At 36.8% G+C, this 17798-nt stretch overlaps 1 protein-coding gene across 1 annotated transcript; it reads left to right on the top strand.

Annotated features, from left to right (window-relative positions):
* The first annotated feature begins 7948 nt into the window (after window positions 1-7948).
* Window positions 7949-16089, top strand: LOC134165194 (uncharacterized). The gene is made up of 4 exons (XM_062621730.1): window positions 7949-8186; window positions 9189-11648; window positions 13825-14007; window positions 16073-16089. Exons 1-4 carry the CDS (start codon window positions 7949-7951, stop codon window positions 16087-16089), a joined length of 2898 nt encoding a protein of 965 aa, XP_062477714.1.
* Window positions 16090-17798: the final 1709 nt, after the last annotated feature.

Raw genomic sequence — 17798 nt, 5'->3', positions numbered from 1 at the left:
ATAGATGATAGCACTAACCAAGCTGAAAGCTCATGTGATAACAAGAGCTTACATATTATGTAAGTACATATAGAATCATAGATTGGTTTAGGTTGGAAAGGACCTTAAGTTCATCTAGTTCCAAGCCCCTGCCATGGACAGAGACGCCTCACACTAGACAATGTCGCCCAAGGCTCTGTCAAACCTCGCCTTGAACACTGCCACGGCTTCTTTGGGCAACCCATTCCAGTGCCTCACCACCTTTACAGTAAAGAACTTCTTCCTTATATCCTATCTAAACTTCCCCTGTTTAAGTTTTAACCCATTACCCCTTGTGCTACTACTGCAGTCCCTAATGAAGAGCCCCTCCCCAGCATTCTTATAGGCCCCCTTCAGATACTGGAAGGCTGCTATGAGGTCTCCATGCAGCCTTCTCTTCTCCAGGCTGAACAGCCCCAACTTTCTCATCCTGTTCTTATACGTGAGGTGCTCCAGCCCTCTGATCATCCTTGTGGCCTACTCTGGACTTGCTCCTGCACCTCCATGTCCTTCTTATGTGTTTTTAACATACCACGTAAACACAATAGCAGTTGTGATAATTTTATAAACTGCATTTTCACTGTAAGCATGCTACTTTCATCTTTTTTTTTCATATTGGATATGTGTAAACATTTGAAAAATAACATCATTCCAGTGTTGATACTATAATTAAAATCACATTCTGTGGTTTGTGTAGGAATATTGCCAAGTGAAGGAAAAAGGGGTGGATGTCAGTGGGCTAATTAAAGGTAGACCAGTCATGGAATTAAATATACTAATCCAATTCTGAGCTTAGGAGACAGAAATAGAAAAAGAAGTGGCACAAGGCTGTGAGCAACATTGCTCCCTCTTTTATCTTTACTGCTAGTTAGGTAATCTGGTTAAGACTTTTCAGACAAAGCTGACATTTTATAAAACCCAAGTAAGTTGAGTTATTTTTCTTCTCTGCTTTAGGTGTTAAAAATTAAATAACTATTAGTCCTTTATTGCTTCAGTGATTGAAATGATAAGTATTTATAGCATATCATTGCTGACTGGGCTTGACAGTACAGAAGTGGGTAAGTCCAAAGGAAAAAAATATTTGAACTTATCCTATTAAGCCTTACCAAGACAGTGAGCCCATCCTTTGTGAGCTTAGAAAAGCAAAGTATTCACAGAGAGGCCATAACAGCATGCACGTATCTGAGGAAAATTAATACTTGCTTGTAGTAACAGTAAGTACAAACTTTTTTTTATTTAAAGATAAGCTGTCAGCATTCTATACTTACTGATGGATGGAACTCAGCTTTTACAAAAGACAGGATTTCTGCTGGTTTCTTACAGAGATACGGTTTAAAGAATTTCAGTTACAGTTCAGTATGTAGTTTGGTTTTCTGAATAGAGAAGAATGATAAGTTTCCTAAGTAGAAGGGATTTCTAAGATGGATTTTTGATTCCTAAGACTGTGTGTATCTTCTCATTTTAGGGTATAGGAATTTAAAGTGTAGTAGAATAAAATTTTAGAAGTGAAAGCCTACCTGAATGAACTTCCATTTATTTGTATTGTCCATCTGCATTTGATAGAGGCGCTTATAAACTCAGTCTGCAGCACTTAAATAAGCATTGGTAGTAGTTTTTTTCCCTACCTTTTCATCATCCTGCACAATAACCTGCCTTTGATAAAGTTCTTTGTTAACAGTTCCTCTTTAAGGAGAGACCCATTCTAACAATGGAGCTCTCCCAGGTCAGTGAAGACATAGGCATCTTTCAACATACCTCCTAAAACTAAAAAAGAGCCTGTGATATAATAAATATACAATTTTTTGTCATTCCAAACCCAAATTACTCCTAATTTTAGCAGTATAAATTGTGTGTTTTCTAGAGAAAGTGACCCTGCATGGAAATTGCATATTCAGAAAATATGGTATGAAAGGTTCTGCATTTAGATAACAGAAATCAAATCAGAGAAGCTAAGATAGGCCTTTTTGGCCCTTACTTGCCACATTCTATGAGAAATTAAGATTTTTGTCACTTAATTGTGATTTGTAGTCATAGACATTAAAACTAGCTAATTTTCAAAGACAATTGTTAAGAGTACAATTATTGAGCAAGTTTCTTTTAGTGAGCTGAATTTCACGTAAAATCAAAGATTTTTGCATTTACATTATTATGATAGATGAATAATTCTGAAGCTCAAAAAAAGTTGAATAATTCAGTTCAAAAAAGAATTGTATTTTATTGACAGTAACATAACACCTTTGACTACAGAACTATACTTCATTATTGGAAATGTTATACTAAGCTTTCTACTAATTTCATGACCAATTGCCACATCACATCTGAAAGACATTTTTGGTATTGACAAATCCTGAATTTGATGCCAAAACAGAAACAAAAATGCAAGATAGCACACTAAATGCCAGAATGACAAACTCATGGAGAAGAAAAGGGCTAATCCAGCTATCATTCAAATTAGCAGTTGTCCTTTGGTCTCAAAAGAGGAGTTGCAGAGGTCCAACAGTGCAAACAAAAGTGGCAATTCATGGGAATTTTTTTTTTTAATATATTTTCAGTAATTCTGCTGACGACAAAATTATATTATCCAGTATTAGCAGAACTATAACACCCAATAACGTATGTTCTCTATGCCAGTTTCTAAAACTATGGTTTTACATACATAATAATAAATTCATGAACATTCATTGTATTAAACTGATAACACTGGAAAAAATCTGAGCATTATGTTGAAATACTCATTATACACTACTTGTGTTAAAATCATCACATGATCTGCATGAACCATTTACAGCACAGAGGCTACCTAATGGTTTTCCATTTCGTTGCAGTGAAAAACAGTGTATATCTTTCAATGAGGGTAGAAATGACAAACGTTGATGCAGAAATGAAATACCTCCAAAACATGAAATAAATGCTTATTCTTATTAATACATTCTTTCTCCTTGTTGTGCCAAAACCTCAAGATAAATAAACAGACATCAAGGTTAGCTTAGTAAGTAGGCAGAGGTTTTGTAATAAAATTAGGTTTAGATATGGTTTTGCAGAATTTTAAGAACGGAAAGCTGAACCTGACTTCTCCCTAAAAAGGCAGAAATGCTTGTTCATATACAGCCCATGACAGCTGAACTATTTTTTACTATGAATTTCTTGTCACTTGCATTTTCAGTTGTTAGTTCAAGTAATTTTTAAAGCTTTTGTTACTTTATTAGCCTTTCTTACAGATGAAGAGCGTCCTTCCTCAGGGGGATATCTTTAACATAATAGTGAGAATAGTATACCCAATATTCATTTAAAAAAGATTGGTGAAAGCCTATATAACACTTTAGTGTCACTGGTTGTTTATAGAAGAGTCCAAAATAATGCAAAAGATCATTACATGGGGTTTGGAATTCCTGAACATGCTTATCTATGTCATAAGTGATGTTCTTGGTTGCTTAGACAGTAACCTTCCTTGAGAATCAGAAATATTACTCACTGGTGTTTGCTGTATTTTCATGATCTGAAAAAGCAAGATCCTGATTCAGTGTGCTCATTAAAAGTCTCCCAGCACATTTCATGGAAAAAAGAGGTTGATCACAGAGTACTAACACAATACCTGTTGTAGATTCATTTCACTTATCCATGCCTTTCTAAGTGTTTCATTTGAATATGCTCTTCTTACAGCTAATTGGATACTCCCAGATAATTACTGAATTCCGTTCTAATGGAAGCTGATTCATTGCAGCCATATAAATCATGTTTTAAATACTTTTGTAAAATGCTTTAGAGTACTGTTACAGCCCCTGTAAATGGTTGCCTTGTTTATTTATTCTGCACATTTTGCAAAAATATTTTTGAAGATCAGTCTTTTCTGGAAAATATATACAAGAAACTATAAACAAATGAAAATAAGATACCTGCCAGCTGAGGCAGTGAGTAAGAAATACTATAAAGACAGGCATTTTTGATAATGCATCACTTTTTTTGCATGTGTTTGGCATAAAATACGTTCTTTGGCAACGGTACTGCAGAAATGGGGTTTCAGAAATTATTCAATTAAGGTAATAGTGGGTGCTTTATAAAGAGATTTGGAGTAACTTTGTAGAAAAAAGGCAGAAAACAGAAGGCACTTGAGTAAAATGTACTTGAATGAGGTAAATAAGAGGTAAATCAATGATGAACGCTTTCTGCCTAGTTTGTATGGAACCAACAGGCTCTCATGCACAAATCATTCTAATGATGTTTCTATTGACTTGAGAAATAAAGCAAAAATCAGTTATTATATAGTATTGTAGAATATGGGTGGAATAGAATATTGAGAAAAAAAAGAAGAGACACAATGGAAGTCAATGAGAACAAAATTTGGTGTAAAGGTATCTAGGGCAATGTGGACAAAAGTAGGATTCTGTACAGACAGTAAATGAAGAAGAAGGGTTTGGCGTGTTCTGTGACATCATTGTTCTTTTGGCCAAGCCCAAAGAGTGGTGATGAATGATGTCACATCTAGTTGGTGACCAGTCACTCGTAGTGTTCCCCAGGGCCTAGTAGTTGGGCAAGTCTTGTTTAATATCTTTATTGATGATCTGGATAAGGAGATCAAGTCCACCCTCAGTAAATTTGCAGATGACACCAGGTTCGGTGGGAGTGTTGATCTGCTGGAGGGCAGGAAGGCTCTGCAGAGAGATCTGGACAGGCTGGATCAATAGGATAAGAAGAAACAGCCTCAAGCTGTGCCAGGCGAGGTTTAGATTGGATAGTAGAGAAAATTTCTTCACCAAGAGGGTTGTCAGGTATTGGAACAGGCTACCCAGAGCAGTGGTGGAATCACCATCCCTGGAACCGTTCAAAACTCATGTAGATGAGGCCCACAGTGACATGTCTTCTACAACATAGGATACTGAAATTTTAAGAAAGACAATTACCATCTAAAAGGGAAATTAATATTATCCTGAAAGAATACTAAATATTTTGCAAATGTATTTGCATTCTAATTCACTACACCATTCTAATTCAACATTATAAATATTTCCTCCATATTTTCCATTCCTTTTTTTTTGTTGTTTTTTTTCTTCCAGTGTCTCATCATTACTGTACAGGTTCTCTGAACATGCGTGTTTGTAAAACTTAAGAAAACACATAAAATCTCCATTGTAGAGATACATAAAAGCAAAGTAAAATACCTCCCATATTTTCAATTTTACTTCCAGACAGCATTTTTCAAGGAAACTTTTCATACCCATCAAGGTGATCTTAGAGTCATACGTTAGAAAAATATTTTGTTGCCTTTATTATCACAAAGCTTGTCATCACCTGCATTATCCTGAACGAAATACTATTACAGATGTTATTCATGGTGAAAATCAACACATTCTAGACAGAGCTTTAACTGTATTTATGGTGGAGAGTGATCTTTCACTCAAAATTAAGAAGCTGTTATTCTGAGCTAACCCAAGCACTGCTGATTGTCGGAAGAATAACCTGCCGCATAGAGCACCATGTCATTGAATGTTGCCTTCCATACAGTGAACTGTTGAGTGCCTGTATTCTTATTTAAGCTAATTGAACTAATGTTCATCTAGTGTCCAGCAATGGACAGAACAGTCCCTAATGCAGGGTCTTACACTGCTGTCCTGATGCGTGCAACTAATCCTTACTCAGGTCAATGAGTCTGCTCATGTGACTAGGACTAAAGATTATGGGATTCCTAATTCTGTTAGCACACCTCAACTGTAGGACGAACAAAGCAAGAGCAGGCAAAGATATGCAAGAAAAACACACATCAAAGATAACTGAAAAACAGAGAACTGATGTCTCTTTTTATGTGTGTTGTTATGTGTTTCTTTCTCCCTTAGGGGAGAAAGCATAAAATAACATATGGAAATGTAGAAGGGACAACAAAGCTATTTGCATGATAAAGATTCTTTACAATGCTTACTTGAAAATTAAGATATCAACAGTTTAACACACTGCATGTACAACTAAAATCAGACCTATACAAATATGAAACTTAACATCTGAGAGATCTAATCACAACTGAACAGTGCAAACAATCATTCTAAATTATTATTTTGATCTACTTACAACCAGTTACAGAAAGAACTAAAGAAAAATACCCAAAATATAACAGCTTAATCAACCTGTTCACTTAGGTTTTACATCTTTGACCACATAGCAAAATGTGTAATCCTACCACTGTGAGCAGCTTTGACCCGGGGCTGTCTTTACTGATGGTTTCACAGCTGCATGCTCAAATTGTTAAGTTTTAGAAGGTACTAGAGCATTTCCCATAATCCTGGCATGCAGAGAACCAGGGCTTATTTACCTTCAGTACTTTCAGGTTGGCCCGTGTCACTGAGTGCTATTTCAATAATAGTAGAACTGTTGATCATCTTAGATCTAGAATTTATTCCGCAAAATTTTATGATGTTTTGCCATGACAAAACCTGGCAAAACATGCATTACAACTATGAGGAGAAACTTAAATGAATATGATCTTCCTTTGCACTGATGTGCAATATGTCATGCCTGTTATTTTTCTCTGAAAATGGGCCTTGAACACGTTATGTACTAAATAGATTCCTACCATGTAAGGTGCGTTCAGCATTTAGTAAAATTCAGATTTTCTTTACAGTAAAAAGTAATCTGTAGTGCATACAGTTATACGATTGTCAAACATGAAGAGTCTAGTTCAAATACTTCTGATTTCAAACAATGTGAATTATCTATTCCAACATCATTAAGAATACAATAGAAAATGTTTGGATTAAATAAATAGAAGCAAATCCTAATGCACGGACTTATTTTTAAAAATTTACTATTTCCATTTTATTTCAATACAGTAAATAAAATAAATAAATAAAGACAGTTGTAAGGTTTGGTCTGTTTTGCAATGAAACATCAATTCCAGAAAATGCTACCAATTCTAACTGGTTAAATAGCCTCTACATAGTACCCTGCTGCATGGTATACAGATCTCTTCCATTACTATCATGCCATCAGTCAGTATTCAGCCCCATTGCATGATAGGAATGATAGGGAACTTCTGGATTTTAGCTGTTCTGCTTAGTTCAATATAAATTTAAGGTCTCAGTTCAGTGAAGCACCAAGAAAATGACTGCCTAACTAAGCATGGATGCAAGGCTCAGCTCCCTGTTGAGGTTTTAGGGATTCTTCATTTGTCTCAAATTATTAAAGTACACAAATAGTTGCATTCCTAATGTTTCCCTTGGGCTGAGCCTTTTTTGATACCGTGTTTCTTAACACCCATTAAATTCAGAGAGTGAAATTTCCCACAGGCCTCTGGAGAAACACAAATAAACTGGTTTTATTTTATCGGTTTCATGAAAAACATTTTTACATCAATTGTTAGAAGGTTTCCACTGCCATTTAATTTTGAGTGGAGTAGGTCTTCAGTACTAAGCCAGAATTATCAATTGATTTTACATACAACAAGTTCCCCTATATTTGAAAAAATAATTGAAGAAAATTTTCTTCTTCCCTCAAATAAATGCAAAGGAGAGCCCAAACTGTGAGATGCAGATTGGTCTTGGCTTACTCTCCATGCAGCTCAGTTATGCACTTAGTCAAGGCTGAGGCCTTTTATTCTTTTAATTAAGTAAGCCTGACTTAATTAAGAAACAATGATTATTATATATTTCATTATGTGTATAAATAAGATGGAATTTAAAATGAATGCTTTAAAGAAAATATTAATCTCTAAAACTCAGAATCGAATAAAATCATAGGCTGGAAAAGGTCAGCCACTGCCCAAATCTCCCACAGACTTTAAAGAGTATTGGTTCAGGCCCCATGGCTGAGATCATCAGACCTTGATTTTAAGCTTTTATTTGGAAAACTTTGAAAATTTTGTCAAAAAAAAAAACAAACCAAGCCAACGAACCAACCAAACAAACAAAAAAGCCAACAAAAAACCACAAGAGAAGAAAACAGACGCATGGGCTTTAGCACTTTTCTGCTTTTCATTATAACCAGTCAGTTCTTCTGCAGCAGAGAAGCCAAGTTAGAGAGCCTGAGAAAGTTAGAGAGCAAAATAATTCCAGAGAAACTTTCTCATTATCCAATGTTTTCCCTCCCAGACAGAAGAGTGCAACCCAGATGCCCTCAGTTCTTAGAAATGAGTAGAAAAAGAAGAAAAAGCTGCAAGGGCAGAAAGAGCTCTGATTCCAGAGAATGTAAGTTTACAGAAATGTTTAATCTGAAGTAAAAACATCAGAATCATAGGTGTTTGCGCTCCATTTACTCATCAAGACAGAATTCCATCTTTGTGCCCAAAACTTTTTGTCAAATTGGAAATATTTACACTCATGTATGGGTACGTACAGGTAACGTCTTGATGAAGCTAGCTGCTTTATTTTAGATGAGCTGCTATCTCTGGCAAAGTCTTTCCAAATATAGTGATGTCAAATTGCCTCAAATTTTGAGCACTCTTGCTGTAAATGTCTCAATATTGCCTAAGTCGTCTAATCCTACTTAAGTAGATGTTACTGTATACTGTTATCCTCTAATGCATATAACCTAAGAGAAAAAAGCCTAAGCAAAGCAGAATTTTATGTGATTATATGAATGCCATGGAATCTTGCCTAGTACAGCTCCCATCGGGAAACAGTATCTTTCTTCTTGGAACAGGGAGCTGTGGTTCACGCCTCTGTCAGCATGCCACTGATATGCTACATGATTGTGATAAAATCCAATAACCCCTCTGTTTACTCATCTGTAAAATTGTTATAAAAGTCAAGTTCCATGTAATTTACCCAAACTGCAAACATGCACTGGGATACTGATTGCCCCAGTGCCTTCACAGGAACAAAGTAAATACTGAGAGAAGTAATGGAAGTAAAAGGGATAGATGTTTCTATACGTAAATAGAATACCTTATCCCCTAACAACTGTAAAACTTTCTGAGGAAAAAAAGTTGTTAATATATTAATTTACTCCAATCAGAGTGAGTTAACATGGCCTACCTTGTTTATCTGATTACATCAGATAATTAAAACAAGAGAAGTTAATACTGAAATGAAAAAAAAAAAAGTAAAAAATATACACTCACCTTAAAGATAAAATAGACATTTTTAAGAAAAAATGCCTCAAAGATAATCATACATTTGTGATACTGCTTACCAAATCATAGGAAAAATGTTTTGTGTTTTTTTTTTCTCTTGTTTACCTTAAATTAGATGAACAGTTGTCACCCATTTGTAAATGCCAGCAAAATGTAGGAAGCCTTGAAAATAAAGCAGATGAGGCTCTGGCTTGCTTCACTGAGCCACTGGATGTAAAGGGTACTGAAGAAGATGGAAAAGATCATGAAAACAAGAATCAGAGTAGCTCAGACACATCTGAAGATAAAGACCTTGATAATGTATCAGACAGCGAAAAAGAAGGAAAGAAAGAAAAGAACTACTCTCCTCAAATGTTCTCTCCTCAGCAAGATGAGATCCTAACTACAGTAACTTTTGGTGAATCAGAGGGCTCATCCACAGGAAAAATTACACTATGGGGCAAGCCAGACCCTGTAGAGCTGGTTAGCTCTACTACTGGGAAAATTACTGCAGAAGTAAAATGTGGTTCTTTTAGTGTGAAAGTAGAAATTAAGAATGTTTCTTTGTTTGATTCTGGAACAAATCTTGTAGCTGGAAAACAGAAAAGTTCAAAGAACAATAAAGATTGTCATGAAAGGAAATACCAGAAAAGCCAGTGTTCAAAATGTTCAAAGTACCAGTGCCCTTTAACTGACCACTCAGCAGAACACAGTGAGCAATATAAGGGATTCTCTAAACATAAAATTCAAACTGATGTCAACAAAAATGCTTCCCTGAAATTGACCATTGACACAAAGGAAATTGAAGTGGAATTTACCAGCAGAAAAAAAAGTCTAAAGGTTAGCATCAAACCTGGTGAACAGGCACAGAGCAAACCCTGCAACAGGGAACACGAAGACACGTACTGGAGTGAAACAGATTATTCTGTAACAGAGGCGCCTCACAATACAGATTGTGAGTCATCTTTTAGCTTCCGTGAAAAAGTAGGCTATACATTCCTAGATGGATGTACACTTCTACCTCCACCTCAAGAATTTGCTGACTGTGATGAAATGCATTTAGGTACAATTGCAGAGAGAGTATCTTTATACCCTATTAGTGACAGAAAGGAATCTGACAGCTTTTCTCCAGCTTTGAAAAATTTTGAGGAAGAAAGCTATTTCTGTAAACATAACAAAAAGGACTGTGGAGAGCACACCAGTGAAAAGGAAGATTTTTCAAAAGACAAAATACTTTTCTCAAAATTAGATAACACAAATTGTCTTGTAGCTAGTAATACTTGGAATAACTCAAACTCTGGGAAGGAGAATATCAGTAAGAACAACATATTAGGTCAAAAAATAAAAAACTGTGATAAATGTAGAAATACAGGGCAAAAACCAGGAAGAAGAAAGTCTTTCCCAGATACTACCTTTGATGTACCATCAATAGTGCACCCTAGAAGGGGTTCTGGGTTTTATTCATTGCCATCCTTAAAAGTATTTCCTAAGGAGACCAAAACAGATGTTAATAACAAGAACTCACTTGTTCACACCAGCTATATAGGACTTGGTAAGTGTCCTGACTTGACCTCCTCACTGAGAAGTCTGCAAGGTCTTATGTCTTCATATCATTATGCTTTCACATCATTTGATCATGATATTACCATTTATACATCTGAACCCAAGGAAAGCCTAGGTGACGCTTGTTTACTGAATGACTCTGCAGGCTATGTGGGGCAAGGTGAAGAAACTCTAATGGAGAGTCGTCATTCCAGTGGTATTGTAAATAAGAAAAAAGAAAATGGGCATGAAGGACCTCTGAGAAACCTGGCCATATGGGAGGAAGGCTCTGAGGCTACTGAAGATGCTTTAGACGAAGGGACACCAGAGTACAACCATCTAGAAAATCATAAGGAATTGCAGAACAAAGCTCAGCTGATACAGGTCTCTCCATATTCTAGAAGCCCTTCAGGTGAATGTATTAGTGGCAAGGAAAGTACTAACTGCACATCTACAGAATGTGCTCAAAACCAGTTTTCAGGTTTATACCTACCCACTGCAGAGACTGAGGTAGAAAAGAAAAGGAGAGGGTCAGTAATGACTGTGATAACTGGAGGTCTAGAACAAAGACTTGTCCAAGGCGAGACTAAATTGATACCTGATTCTTTTGGCTCTGCAGTGAGAAAGGAGCCTAAACTTCCCTGCAGTATAGATGAAAAATCCTTCTTGTCATCCTTGTTATTATATCCTGAGGAGCATGACATTAATAATGAATCAGAAAGCTTTTCTGAGACACAAGACATATCTGTGAATATCCTTGTTGACTCCAATTGCCATAACAACTCAGCAGTGAATGCCATTTTATCTACCTCTTCAGCATATACGGAAAACAAGGAGAATTTCACAGAACATTCAAATGCCAAGGAAGGACCAGAGAACATTTGCTGTAAACAGTCAACTGATGATAGCTTAAGGAGAGAGCCTGGAGCACATCAACTGCCTCAGTTAGCCAAATCCAGCTCTGATGAAGTTGAGAGAAAGACTGAAATGAAACAAGATTTTCATCAGAATGCAGATATCCCCCCATCATCAGTAAAACATATTAGTCAGAAAGGTACGTGTTATAAGACTTTTGGAGTTGGTATCACTTACATAGGTGGTTTAGTGCTTTGGTGACGTCTTTTTGGGGAAAATGAAAGTATATTGCTGTCTTTCAAAGAGATAATGTTGGTATACTTGGCCATTTGGTTATAATAAGCAGTTATTGTGCTGAGGATCCTAGCAGCTATCTTTACTAAATAAATAAAAATTTAATACAGCTTTGCTCAAGAACTAGGTTTCCTACATCAAACAATCAACTCACCCTGTACACCTAGTGAAAGAAGCAAACAACAAAACAGGAGGGTTTTTTTGGAGTTGCCATGTGAATGAGCTCAGAGCTCTAGTCAATGTTTAAAACCACATAGATCTGTTTTTGGAATCCATGTGATCTAAAAGCAAATACTAAATTCTAAGTACATCTCAGTCCTAATTCTGGCTAAGCCTTTAAATGTCATGGAATGACCTTAAGTGTATCATTTAACCTTCTTTTCTCCTCCTTTAAGTAGTTAAGAAAACTGCATATGAAAAAGAATTATTTTTAATAGTTAATCCTTTAGAAAATCTTATTTTCTTCTCTTCTGTAATCCATCTACCCATATCCGTGACTGGTCTTTAAAAGGAATGTTTTGAATCATAAAAATGTAAAGCTGTACAGGGACACTGCATACTATAATGTTAGCTTTTTACATTATGAATATGTACACACACATATATATGTATGTGATTTTTAAATATTGCTCCAAACACTTTAATTTTAATTTTTTAATATTAATCAAGTTATATGTGAATTTAACACAGATTGTCCTCTCCATAAGAGAATGTTTGCAGCAGGTTTGCAGATTAGGAGGTTTATACTGGTAAAAAATACATACTTTCTTATTATGGGAAAATGCCTTCAAAAATATTAAAAATCGTGTGAAAGTTTTTAACAATCTTTGTAGTTCATGATATCTGCAGAAAATTCTGATATGTCCTTCCATGTTTTCTTGACTAGCACTAATAATGGGAATTTCAAAAATACCTGGTCTATATAGACTATATAGATATACTGTACAGGTAGATATTGCTATACAGATCAATATCTAAAATACTAAAATAAATAGAGTGTTACTTAAACAGAGTTCTTTTTAGAACAAGGTATAGAAATAAGACCCCAAAGGAAGCCTGAATGCTAAAAACCTTGACTTCTCATACGTTAGACATCTGTGGATAAACACACATCACAGAAGTGAGGTGTGTTTTAATTTTATTTTCTCCTCTTCCCTTTTGCCCTTTGCTAAGAATTATCTATGAGTTTTTCTCATCCATCACTTCATCTGGTCTGTAACTTTGGCCGTATGATTATATTTTGATTTTCCACCTGTTATTCTTAGCAGTGCTATGGAGGTCGTGTCTTAAATACGTAAATATGTACATCCAGAGAGAAATATCAGCATTCAGAGTTTTAAAACTCATTATATGAATCAAAGTCTACTTGCAATGTGGGAATACCAACCTATTTAGTCAAGACATTGGGCACTAGTTGCAACATAGGACTTCCTGTACTTGGTAATTCAGTCACACTGGAAAGAAGATGTGGCTTTTCAACAATGAGTGAGAGCACCTAGAACAGAAGAGAAAAATGAATGCAAATGTTGTAAACAGAATGGGGGAGAGGAGTTCAGGCAATCTAGAATTCTGCTGGTCTTATGAGAACTTTATTATTATCAGAGGGGCAAGGACTCATGCAAAGGACACCACAAGAAATTGGTTTCCTGGGTCTCATTAAGTCAGCTGCCCTGGAAAAAGAGCTCAGTGACACATGTGTATCTTGCAAGACTTTTAATATTTAAGTATCACTTGATATATTTGCATCCTGACCACTGCAAAATATATATAAAAGAAAAAAAGTATGAACATTTTTATATAAAATCTATGTGCAGTTTACATGTTTCTACATAAAAAGGGTGCCATACAAATGGCTATTTAGGCATTTACCTACAGATACAACTGTCACAAGGCAATCACACGTGCTTGTCTGTGCATGAAGATCTCAGTTTAAAATATACACTTTCTGAATATATTCAGTATTTTTTGGTATTTTCATTTCTATGATTAAATTATTCTTGTATTTAAATTGCAGAAATTTTTAACAGTATTATTGCTTAAGTTGTCTTACACATTCCTCACAATGTCTGATTATAATCTAGACTTGAAATCAGAAATGAATAAAACCAGAAAGCTACCTTTGATGAAAGACACCAGAGCCAGTGATAGTTCCCAGGAAGAAGCAATAGACCAGTGGGCCAGAAGACGGAAACAGTTCAAAGATAGCAAAAAATGCAGTTCAACTGGAGGAAGCTCTATAAACAGCACAATCACTGAGGGATCAAGTGAGTACTTTACTCTTAGGATTGTATTCTTTCTCCGTGTGATTGACAGTCTGCAGGGTTTTCAGCTGAGGAAATTAATCTTCAGTTCATAACCTGAGTCCCTTTCTTACTCATTGTCATGAGCAAGCATATTTTATTCAGTTAAGCTATTTCTCAATATCCACTCTTCTTTATATAACCAAGTAAACAATCTGACTGAAAAAAGTTGATTGTATTATCCTTGTCCCTATGCAGTTAATGTTAAGCTCTAGGCACAGACAAACAGGTAATCACTTATAGTAGTAGCTTTGAGGGTGCAACAAAAATCATAATCCTGATGCCTGCTTTGCTTATGTCAAAGCCATGGTGCGCTGGAAGTTCTCTGCTCACTAAGATAACCACCTACTTCACCTTGTATCTTCAGGCTTGTTGCCTAGATTGTTCTTCACTGTTCCTCCAGTTACTGAAAGTTATTCCAGTAACTGCCTCATTAAGAAATCTGTCACCTCACCATATGCTTGAGCCTGTACCAAACTCATCAGCTTAAATTGCATGGGAAGGAATTTTAAAGATTTACTGCTTAATGAATTTCCATTTCATGCAGATGGAGTCCCCAAGCAAGGATTGCAGTCTAGGAGAGAACATATGGGGTACTTCTTACTTCACAGCATCTTGCCTCCTGTTTTGCTATTTTAGTAATGTAAGAAGTACTAAGAAGTACTTTGTGCAGATCAAGAAATGTACACTTCCCTGTGGAAATATTTTGTGCTATAATGGTTACTTTTGGTGTGGAAGTTTTATTTATAGGTGTAAAGTCTCCTTTTTAAAGAAGGTTAAATGCAAACCTGTAGAAGACTTCAGTGCAGGTCCAGTACGAGATAACTGTAAATATGTTCTATTCCTGTACTGAAGGTCCTACCTCAGCAGAGTCTCAATTCACTATCTAAACATAAGTGTCAGTTACCATCTGGAATGCCTATAGGGTTCTAAGGTATGTGACTACCAGAGACCATGCTTCTTTGAAGCAGTAACTGGGTGGCAAGTGAGATACACTAAGCCCTCTAATATGGTACTAGCCACCTATGTTCAGATAACTGAGTCAATTGCGAAGTTTTTAATGCCTCTTAACAAAGCAGCAGAGATGACTGACACTTCATGTGGAAAAGAAAAGGCTGTTTATTGGTAGCAGTTTGCATTCTTTGCCCTAAGACAGGTTCAAGCTGACAGCAAGATGAGAAATTTACCATTTCAAACCACCAGTGCTCAAACAATCAAGGGATACATACACCAGGATAAACTGTTCATTGATTCCAACAGTAATTTCTTGAATGCAGAGTTGGTCCATGAATTTTAATACATGAGACACCCACCGGTTTCACAGAGAAAATATACTGAAAAAAGAAAAAAATAAAAAGAAACAAACAAAACCAAAACACACACACACACACAAAAATAAAAAAGTTGCAAGAGTTAGAATTGGTTTCCTTGAGAGAAAGGTTTTGGTGGTACGTGGCATGAACCTGAAGTGGTCTCCAGAACAGGTGAGTGAACAGACAATTCTGTCACAAATCATAGTATCTAATAATTTCAGATTGTATGCTACAGGCCTGAGACAACTGTCTCACAACTCGTAACTTCTCTCATAACTTCATAATGCCAGTGTGGCAATATTTATTTCACTGTTTTTGCATATTTGACAGATTTTTAATCTCTGCTACAATTATAACAGTTCAATATTAAACTGACAAAACACCGTGCTGTGCTTAATTGCTTGGTGTTGGTCTAGATTTCCTTAATTTATAAATTCATGTTAGCAAGCCAAGATGTACTTTAAACACATCAGCCTAGTAATATTTATTTATTATTTTTGTTTATTTACTGGTAGCTTTTCATACAGTAAATCATGCAATCTCGTACTTTCTGCATAATAAGGGAGAAACAAGTGGCTGTGGAGTATTTGTCTACACAGACACAGTTAAGCAAACTGTCAAAGTGAAAAAAGACTGCCATTTAGATGTATTGAGGAAGTAACTTGATGAACAAAACTAAATAAAGGTTAATTTTTATCTTTTCTGTTTTGAAACAGGAACTCATTCTGAATAATTGCACCATCAAACACAGGATAAACCAAACAAACAGATCCTTTCTTCAGCTGCATTATACCAGGCATTTTGTACTGAGAGGAACAGGATTTGTTTTTTTCTTCTCAGACAATGCATACTAAGGATTTTTTTTTCAGTCTGTTAGTGCAGACTGATGGTTTACACCTTTATGTACATTTCACCCTCCAGTTTTAGCTTTGACATTCCAGCTCCCAGTCTGCTTGGGAAATTGTCATGCTATTGCATATCTTTCTTCTCTACAGTCAAACTGCTGTTTATAGCCTGCCTGTCACACACCAGTGGCCTGCTCTCCTATCTCCTTGTGAGCCTGAAGATTACTGCCTTTTCCTTTAGCAGAGAATTAGAGCTCCCCTCCACCTCTGTGTTAATCTGGGTGACATGGTTTTACCCTGTGGACTCATTACAAGATATTATGAATGTAAATTACTATAAAATATGAATCTGAAAAGCAGAGAATCACAGCATCACAGACTGGTTTGGTCTGGAAGGGACCTTAAAGCTCATCCAGTTCCAACCCCTTGCCACGGGCAGGGAAACCTTCCACTAGACCAGGTTGTTCCAAGCCCTGTCCAGCCTGGCCTTGAGCACTGCCAGGGATGGGGCAGCCACAGCTTCTCTGGGCAACCTGTGCCAGCACCTCAGCACCCTCACAGGGAAGAACTTCTGCCCAAGAGCTCATCTCAGTCTCCCCTCTGTCAGGTTAAAGCCATTCCCCTTGTCCTGTCCCTACAGGTCCTTGTCAAAAACCCCTCTCCAGATTTCTAGTCAGCCCCTTTAGGCATGGGGAGGCTTCTTTTCCCCAGCCTGAACAAGCCCAGCTCTCTCAGACCGTCTCCAGAGCAGAGCTGCTCCAGCCCTCACAGCACCTTTGTGGCCTCCTCTTTACTTGTTCAAGCAGTTCCACCTCCCTCTTGTGTTGCTGCTCCAGAGCTGGATGCCGGACAGCAGTGGGAGGTCTCAAGCAAACAAGGTGGAGGTGGAGAATCCCCTCCATTGACCTGCTGCTCATGCTCTGGGAATACAGCCCAGCAAATGGGGGGATTCTGGGCTCAAGCGCACACTGAGCTTCTCAGCAAGCAACTCTTGTCCTCAGACACAACCCAAGTCCCTCTCTTCAGGGCTGCTCTCAATCCATTCTCCACCCAGCCTGTATTTGTGCTTGGCATTGCCACAGCTCAGATGCAGGACCCTGCACTTGGCCTTGTTGAACTTCAGGAGGCTGGCATTGGCCACCTTTCAAGCGTGTCAAGGTCCCTCTGGATGGCATCCCTTCCCTCCAGTGTGTTGACTCCACCACACAGCTTGGTGTCATAAGCAAACTTGCTGAGGGTGCACTCTCACTGTCCATCCAACCTAAAATCCACATAACACATGTAAGATCATACAAATATTCAACAGCCTATGACAAGCCAGAAGTTCTATATTGAAAAAAAAAAACCAAACAAAAACAACAAAACGAACAAACAAACAAAACCACCCACAACAGAAATTCAACTTTATTTCATCACCTCCTTTTTAATAAAAAGTAAACAAACACATTTGGAAGAGCTACAATTAGGCAAACAGTTCATATGGTCATCATTGCCTGAGTCATGCCAGTTACTTATTAGCTTCTCTTTTGTCTTCTCTTATGCACTGGACTCATTCTAAACTTCTAGAAAACTTATTTGATTTCCAAATAAAATGGGC

This window comes from Pezoporus occidentalis, unplaced genomic scaffold, assembly GCF_034315485.1.
Source record: "Pezoporus occidentalis ecotype Australia unplaced genomic scaffold, CSIRO_AGI_Poc_V1 ctg232, whole genome shotgun sequence".
NCBI lineage: Eukaryota > Metazoa > Chordata > Aves > Psittaciformes > Psittacidae > Pezoporus > Pezoporus occidentalis.
Note: the sequence above shows the minus strand (reverse complement) of the source record. Positions and strands in the feature narration are given on the sequence as shown.

Bases quoted from the DNA above. Each gene is read 5' to 3' on its own strand.
- LOC134165194 (XM_062621730.1), top strand. From the start codon at position 7,949: ATGGGCTTTAGCACTTTTCTGCTTTTCATTATAACCAGTCAGTTCTTC. The intron at 8,187-9,188 runs GTAAGTTTACAG...ACCTTAAATTAG, and splicing joins GAGCTCTGATTCCAGAGAAT to ATGAACAGTTGTCACCCATT. The intron at 11,649-13,824 runs GTACGTGTTATA...ATTATAATCTAG, and splicing joins AAAACATATTAGTCAGAAAG to ACTTGAAATCAGAAATGAAT.